Below are 9,182 nucleotides of genomic sequence, written 5' to 3' on the forward strand. Positions count from 1 at the left end.
TATATGTATATATATATATATATATATATATATATATATATATATATATATATATATATGTATATATATATATATATATATATGTATATATATATATGTATATATATATATATATATATGTATATATGTATGTATGTCACAAGTGTATTTCTGTTTATATAAGTATAAATATGTAAATATATTTATGTATATATGTATATTAAAATATATGTACATATGTGTGTATATATATATATGTACTGTATATGTATGCATATGTGTATATGTATATTAGTATATATGCGTGTATGTATTTATATATGTGTATATACGTATATTATTATATATGTGTATATTAGGGGTGTAACGGTACGTGTATTTGTATTGAACCGTTTCGGTACGGGGAGTTCGGGTCGGTTCGGAGGTGTACTGAACGAGTTTCCACACGGACATATTAAGTAGCCGCCTCCGCTTCCTTCTGCCTCTGTCAGTCCTCTACACACAACCATCTGATTGGTTACACACAGAGCGGTAACAGCCAATCAGCAGTGCGTATTCAGAGCGGTAACGGCCGCTTAGCGTTTAGCAGGTAATCATCAGGCTGCGGACTCTCCCCAAATGATAATAAACACCTCCCAGTCAACTACTAGTAACATCACTATGAGCCTGTTGACCTTCTAGAAATATAAAAGGCAGCTCAGCTCGCTCGCAGTCCTGGCTTGAGGTGAAGGCTAATTCGCTTTTAGCATAACGTTAGCTCATTTTGCGGTGTGTGTGTGTGTGTGTGTGTGTGTGTTACGGACAGCAAAGCCCTGTCTGTCTGTTATTTCACTTGACCTTTTTCTGTGTTGATTGAGCTGTGTTGAAGCAGCAAAAAAGGACATTATGTTAAATGAAGAGTTTCTGTCTCTGATAGTTGATATAATAATGTAAGTGCATCATTAAGCCTACATGAACTCCATGGTGTTCAGGGATGAATAGTCTCTCCTATTGCTATTGTACTATTTTTTCAGCTATAGTTACATGAATCATTAGTAATGCAGCAGTCTAGTTTTGAATGGCAGGGTCCCTGCTATCACATGTTGATACAAATATAACATTTACATAATAAAAATCAACTACAGGCTTCCCAAATGCTGTAATAAATTAAGCATGATGAGTTGACTTGAAACTGTTTAATGTTGCACTTTTTATATGTAGAAGAAAAGTTTGAGGCAGTTTAATGTTGATTAACGTGGGCAGAATTATTATAGTGTTCCCAATGTTAAAAGGATAAAGCCATTTTTTACAAATTTGGTAAATAAATAACCCAAAAATTTATATTTTGTTGTTTTCTTACTGTACCGAAAATGAACCGAGCCGTGACTTCTAAACCGAGGTATGTACCGAACTGACATTTTTGTGTACCGTTACACCCCTAATATAAAGTATTTCAATGGTTGGAATCTGCGCTTTTGGATGATATACCAGTTACTATGGTAATCTAATTAGTTACTACCACCCGAACGCCTCCCTACGGAGGTGTTTAGGGCACTTCCGACCGGCAGGAGGCCACGGGGAAGACCCAGGACACGTTGGGAAGACTATGTCTCCCGGCTGGCCTGGGAACGCCTCGGGATCCCCCGGGAGGAGCTGGACCAAGTGGCTGGGGAGAGGGAAGTCTGGGCTTCCCTGCTTAGGCTGCTGCCCCCGCGACCACACCTCGGATAAGAGAGAGAAAATGGATGGATCTTAAACGATGTGGGGCGACCACCTTAAACGATGTGGCATGACACATTAAACAAGGTGGCATGACACCTTAAATGATGTGGTGCGACCACCTTAAACGATGTGGGGCGACCACCTTAAACGATGTGGTGCGACCACCTTAAACGATGTGGGGCGACCACCTCAAACGATGTGGCACGACACATTAAACAAGGTGGCATGACACCTTAAACGATGTGGGGTGACCACCTTAAACGATGTGGCATGACACATTAAACAAGGTGGCATGACACCTTAAACGATGTGGGGTGACCACCTTAAACAATGTGGCTTGGCACCTTAAACGATGTAGGGCGACCACCTTAAACGATGTGGCATGGCACCTTAAATGATGTGGGGCGACTACCTTAAACGATGTGGCATGACACATTAAACAATGTGGGGTGACCACCTTAAACGATGTGGCATGACACCTTAAACGATGTGGGGTGACCACCTTAAACGATGTGGCATGACACCTTAAACGATGTAGGGCGACCACCTTAAACGATGTGGCATGGCACCTTAAACGATGTGGGGACGACCACCTTAAACAATGTGGCATGACACATTAAACAAGGTGGCATGACACCTTAAACGATGTGGAGCGACCACCTTAAACGATGTGGCATGACACATTAAACAAGGTGGCATGACACCTTAAACGATGTGGGGTGACCACCTTAAACGATGTAGCATGGCACCTTAAATGATGTAGGGCGACCACCTTAAACGATGTGGCATGGCACCTTAAACGATGTAGGGCGACCACCGTAAACGATGTGGCATGACACATTAAACAAGGTGGCATGACACCTTAAACGATGTGGAACGACCACCTTAAACAAGGTGGCATGACACCTTAAACGATGTGGGGTGACCACCTTAAACGATGTGGCATGGCACCTTAAACGATGTAGGGCGACCACCTTAAACGATGTGGCATGGCACCTTAAACGATGTGGGGCGACCACCTTAAACAATGTGGCATGACACATTAAACAAGGTGGCATGACACCTTAAACAATGTGGGGTGACCACCTTAAACGATGTGGCATGACACATTAAACAAGGTGGCATGACACCTTAAACTATGTGGGGCGACCACCTTAAACGATGTGGCATGGCACCTTAAACGATGTGGGGTGACCACCTTAAACGATGTGGCATGGCACCTTAAACGATGTGGGGCGACCACCTTAAACGATGTGGCATGACACATTAAACAAGGTGGCATGACACCTTAAATGATGTGGAGCAACCACCTTAAACGATGTGGCATGACACCTTAAACGATGTGGGGTGACCACCTTAAACGATGTGGTGCGACCACCTTAAACGATGTGGTGCGACCACCTTAAACGATGTGGGGCGACCACCTTAAACGATGTGGCGCTACCACCTTAAACGATGTGGGGCGACCACATTAAACGATGTGGCATGACACATTAAACAAGGTGGCATGACACCTTAAGCAATGTGGGGTGACCACCTTAAACAATGTGGCATGACATTAAACAAGGTGGCATGACACCTTAAATGATGTGGGGTGACCACCTTAAACGATGTGGTGCGACCACCTTAAACGATGTGGTGCGACCACCTTAAACGATGTGGGGCGACCACCTTAAACGATGTGGGGCGACCACCTTAAACGATGTGGCGCTACCACATTAAACGATGTGGCATGACACATTAAACAAGGTGGCATGACACCTTAAGCAATGTGGGGTGACCACCTTAAACAAGGTGGCATGACACATTAAACAAGGTGGCATGACACCTTAAACGATGTGGGGTGACCACCTTAAACAATGTGGCATGGCACCTTAAACGATGTAGGGCGACCACATTAAACGATGTGGCATGACACATTAAACAAGGTGGCATGACACTTTAAACGATGTGGGGTGACACATTAAACAAGGTGGCATGACACATTAAACGATGTGGGGTGACCACCTTAAACGATGTGGCATGGCACCTTAAACGATGTAGGGCGACCACCTTAAACAATGTGGCATGGCACCTTAAACGATGTGGGGTGACCACCTTAAACGATGTGGCATGACACATTAAACAAGGTGGCATGACACCTTAAACGATGTGGAGCGACCACCTTAAACGATGTGGCATGACACATTAAACAAGGTGGCATGACACCTTAAACGATGTGGGGCGACCACCTTAAACGATGTGGCGCGACCACCTTAAACGATGTGGCATGACACATTAAACAATGTGGCATGACACCTTAAACGATGTGGGGTGACCACCTTAAACGATGTGGTATGGCACCTTAAACGATGTGGGGCGACCACCTTAAACGATGTGGGGCGACCACCTTAAACGATGTGGCATGGCACCTTAAACGATGTGGCATGGCACCTTAAACAAGGTGGCATGACACCTTAAACGATGTGGAGCGACCACCTTAAACGATGTGGCATGACACATTAAACAATGTGGCATGGCACCTTAAACGATGTGGCATGACACCTTAAACGATGTGGCATGACACCTTAAACGATGTAGGGCGACCACATTAAACGATGTGGCATGGCACCTTAAACGATGTGGGGCGACCACCTTAAACGATGTGGCATGACACATTAAACAAGGTGGCATGACACCTTAAACGATGTGGAGCGACCACCTTAAACGATGTGGCATGACACATTAAACAAGGTGGTATGACACCTTAAACGATGTGGGGCGACCACCTTAAACGATGTGGGGCGACCATCTTAAACGATGTGGGTCGACCACCTTAAGCGATGTGGGGCAACCACCTTAAACGATGTGGGGCGACCACCTTAAACGATGTGGGGCGACCACCTTAAACGATGTGCGGCGACCACCTTAAACGATGTGGGGCGACCACCTTAAACGATGTGGGGCGACCACCTTAAAGGATGTGGCATGACACCTTAAAGGATGTGGGGCGACCACCTTAAAGGATGTGGCATGATGTAAAGTCAGTTGTGGTGTGTAACTTGTGCTGCCACCGTGTGCAGGTGAAGGTGATGCACAAGCAGCTGCTGCTCTTCCACAACGCCATCTCAGCCTACTTCGCTGGCAACCAGCAGCAGCTGGAACAAACTCTGGTCCAGTTCAACGTCAAGTTGAAGCCTCCGGGCTCAGACAAGCCGTCCTGGCTGGAGGAGCAGTGAGGAGGACGTGGTGGGATGGCAGAGGACAGCCTTTTAGTGGATGATGTTACCGCTGCAAGTATTTCTTTCTTACCTTTTAGCCTGTTTATGTACGCACCTGCAGTGTGGCACAGTGGAACCTCCATTTACAAAACCCTCTATTGGCCATTTACAAACTTTCCGCCAAACATGTCTCGGTGTACAAACGCTTCATTCATTCTTTCACCAAGTTTGATCTATTTTGTTACTCAATATGGGCCCAAAAAGGCCAAGAAACCAGCCTGGAAAGAAGGGCGGAATTGCTGTGGACTTAGACTTATGGAAGAGAGGGAACCTTCTCCGCCTCGTGGCGGCACCTTGTCTCCTTTCGTGGGTTCAATGCCACATTCTCTGACAGCAAGGTAAAGAGGGTTTTGCTTTTATTGTTATTATTGTAGCAACATGGTTGTTAACGTTTTTGAGAGCACCAAAGGGACTTTCGTGTGTGTGTGTGCGCACATTGACAGTTTAGCTTGCCGTTGTTGTTGTGTTGTTTTGACAATGTTGATACATTACCTCTTATGTTTATATATATATATATATATATATATAATATATATATATATATATTAGAGATGTCCGATAATATCGGTCTGCCGATATTATCGGCGGATAAATGCGTTAAAATGTAATATCGGAAATTATCGGTATCGGTTTTTTTTATTATCAGTATCGTTTTTTTGTTGTTGTTTTTTTTATTAAATCCACATAAAAAACACAAGATACACTTACAATTAGTGCACCAACCCAAAAAACCTCCCTCCCCCATTTACACTCATTCACACAAAAGGGTTGTTTCTTTCTGTTATTAATATTCTGCTTCCTACATTATATATCAATATATATCAATACAGTCTGCAAGGGTTACAGTCCGTAATCGCACATGATTGTGCGTGCTGCTGGTCCACTAATAATACTAACCTTTAACAGTTAATTTTTACAAATTTTCATTAATTACTAGTTTCTATGTAACTGTTTTTATATTGTTTTACTTTCTTTTTTATTCAAGAAAATGTTTTTAATTTATTTATCTTATTTTATTTGATTCATTTTTTTAAAAAGGACCTTATCTTCACCATACCTGGTTGTCCAAATTAGGCATAATAAAGTGTTAATTCCACGACTGTATATATCGGTTGATATCGGTATCGGTAATTAAAGAGTTGGACAATATCGGCATATCGGATATCGACAAAAAGCCATTATCGGACATCCCTAATATATATATATATATATATATATATATATATATATATAAAGCGATTTTTGAATGAATCTCAATTCTCATTTGTAACAATTCTTAATTAAAGACCTACTGAAATGAAATGTTCTTATTTAAACGGGGATAGCAGGTCCATTCTATGTGTCATACTTGATCATTTCACGATATTGCCATATTTTTGCAGAAAGGATTTAGTAGAGAACATCGACGATAAAGTTCGCAACTTTTGGTCGCTAATAAAAAAAAAAGCCTTACCTGTACCGGAAGTAGCGTGACGTCACAGGTTGAAAGGCTCCTCACATTTCCCCATTGTTTACACCGGCAGCGAGAGCGATTCGGACCGAGAAAGCGACGATTACCCCATTAATTTGAGCCAGGATGAAAGATTCGTGGATGAGGAACGTGAGAGTGAAGGACCAGAGTGCAGTGCAGGACGTATCTTTTTTCGCTCTGACCGTAACTTAGGTACAAGCTGGCTCATTGGATTCCACACTTTCTCCTTTTTCTATTGTGGATCACGGATTTGTATTTTAAACCACCTCTGATACTATATCCTCTTGAAAATGAGTCGAGAACGCGAAATGGACATTTAAAGTGACTTTTATCTCCACGACAATACATCGGCGAAGCACTTTAGCTACGGAGCTAACGTGATAGCATCGTGCTTAAATGCAGATAGAAACAAAATAAATAAATCCCTGACTGGAAGGATAGACAGAAGATCAACAATACTATTAAACCATGGACATGTAAATACACGTTAATGCTTTCCAGCCTGGCGAAGCTTAACAATGCTGTTGCTAACGACGCCATTGAAGCTAACTTAGCTACGGGACCTCACAGAACTATGCTAAAAACATTAGCTATCCACCTACGCCAGCCAGCCCTCATCTGCTCATCAACACCCGTGCTCACCTGCGTTCCAGCGATCGACGGCACGACGAAGGACTTCACCCGATCATCAATGCGGTCGGCGGCTAGCGTCGGATAGCGCGTCTATCAAACTCAAAGTCCTCCTGGTTGTGTTGCAGCAGCCAGCTGCTAATACACCGATCCCACCTACAGCTTTCTTCTTTGCAGTCTTCATTGTTCATTAAACAAATTGCAAAAGATTCAATCAATCAATCAATGTTTATTTATATAGCCCTAAATCACAAGTGTCTCAAAGGGCTGTACAAGCCACAACGACATCCTCGGTACAGAGCCCACATACGGGCAAGGAAAAACTCACCCCAGTGGGACGTCGGTGAATGACTATGAGAAACCTTGGAGAGGACCGCATATGTGGGTAACCCCCCCCCCTCTAGGGGAGACCGAAAGCAACGGATGTCGAGTGGGTCTGACATAACATTGTGAAAGTCCAGTCCACAGTGGATCCAACACATCAGCGGGAGTCCAGTCCACAGCGGGGCCAACAGGAAACCATCCCGAGCGGAGACGGGTCAGCAGCGCAGAGATGTCCCCAACCGATGCACAGGCTAGTGGTCCACCCGGGGTCCCGGCTCTGGACAGCCAGCACTTCATCCATGGCCACCGGACCTATGCAACTCCCCCTCGCAAGGGACAGGGGAGAAGAGGAGAGAAGAAAAGAAACGGCAGATCAACTGGTCTAAAAAAGGGGGGGTCTATTTAAAGGCTAGATTATACAAATGAGTTTTAAGATGGGACTTAAATGCTTCTACTGAGGTAGCATCTCTAACTGTTACCGGGAGGGCATTCCAGAGTACTGGAGCCCGAATAGAAAACGCTCTATAGCCCGCAGACTTTTTTTTGGCTCTGGGAATCACTAATAAGCCGGAGTTCTTTGAACGCAGATTTCTTGTCGGGACATATGGTACAATACAATCGGCGAGATAGGCTGGAGCTAAACCGTGTAATATTTTATACGTAAGTAGTAAAACCTTAAAGTCGCATCTTAAGTGCACAGGAAGCCAGTGCAAGTGAGCCAGTATAGGCGTAATATGATCAAACTTTCTTGTTTTTGTCAAAAGCCTTGCAGCCGCATTTTGTACCAACTGTAATCTTTTAATGCTAGACATAGGGAGGCCCGAAAATAATACATTACAGTAATCGAGACGAGACGTAACGAACGCATGAATAATGATCTCAGCGTCGCTAGTGGACAAGATGGAACGAATTTTAGCGATATTACGGAGATGAAAGAAGGCCGTTTTAGTAACACTCTTAATGTGTGACTCAAACGAGAGAGTTGGGTCGAAGATAATACCCAGATTCTTTACCGAGTCTCCTTGTTTAATTGTTTGGTTGTCAAATGTTAAGGTGGTATTATTAAATAGATGTTGGTGTCTAGCAGGACCGATAATCAGCATTTCCGTTTTCTTAGCGTTGAGTTGCAAAAAGTTAGCGGACATCCATTGTTTAATTTCATTAAGACACGCCTCCAGCTGACTACAGTCCGGCGTGTTGGTCAGCTTTAGGGGCATGTAGAGTTGGGTGTCATCAGCATAACAGTGAAAGCTAACACCGTACTTGCGTATGATGTCACCCAGCGGCAGCATGTAAATACTAAAGAGTGCAGGGCCAAGAACCGAACCCTGGGGAACTCCGCACGTTACCTTGACATAGTCCGAGGTCACATTGTTATGGGAGACGCACTGCATCCTGTCAGTAAGATAAGAGTTAAACCAAGACAAGGCTAAGTCTGACATACCAATACGTGTTTTGATACGCTCTAATAAAATATTATGATCGACGGTATCGAAAGCGGCGCTAAGATCAAGAAGCAGCAACATAGATGACGCATCAGAATCCATCGTTAGCAATAGATCATTAGTCATTTTTGCGAGGGCTGTCTCCGTAGAGTGATTTGCCCTGAAACCGGATTGAAAAGGTTCACAGAGATTGTTAGTCACTAAGTGTTCATTTAGCTGCTGTGCAACAGTTTTTTCGAGAATTTTGGAAATAAACGGAAGGTGGGAGACTGGTCGGTAGTTTACCATGAGGTCAGGATCGAGGTTAGGTCTTTTGAGCAGAGGATGAATAACCGCTTTTTTGAATGCTAGGGGAACAGTGCCGGAGGAAAG

At 43.7% G+C, this 9,182-nt stretch overlaps 1 protein-coding gene across 6 annotated transcripts in view; it reads left to right on the forward strand.

Annotated features, from left to right (window-relative positions):
* LOC133658649 (arfaptin-2-like) overlaps positions 1–7,248 on the forward strand; it is a 28,464-nt gene extending 21,216 nt beyond the window's left edge. For all 6 annotated transcript variants that reach the window (XM_062060900.1, XM_062060898.1, XM_062060901.1 and 3 more), the window contains one exon: positions 4,743–7,248. In XM_062060900.1, coding sequence (XP_061916884.1) covers positions 4,743–4,898 — 156 coding nt within the window. In that variant the 3' untranslated portion in view covers positions 4,899–7,248. The remainder of the gene's footprint in view (positions 1–4,742) is intronic.
* The last annotated feature ends 1,934 nt before the right edge of the window (positions 7,249–9,182 follow it).

This window comes from Entelurus aequoreus, linkage group LG10 (genome assembly GCF_033978785.1).
Source record: "Entelurus aequoreus isolate RoL-2023_Sb linkage group LG10, RoL_Eaeq_v1.1, whole genome shotgun sequence".
NCBI classification, from domain to species: Eukaryota; Metazoa; Chordata; class Actinopteri; order Syngnathiformes; family Syngnathidae; genus Entelurus; species Entelurus aequoreus.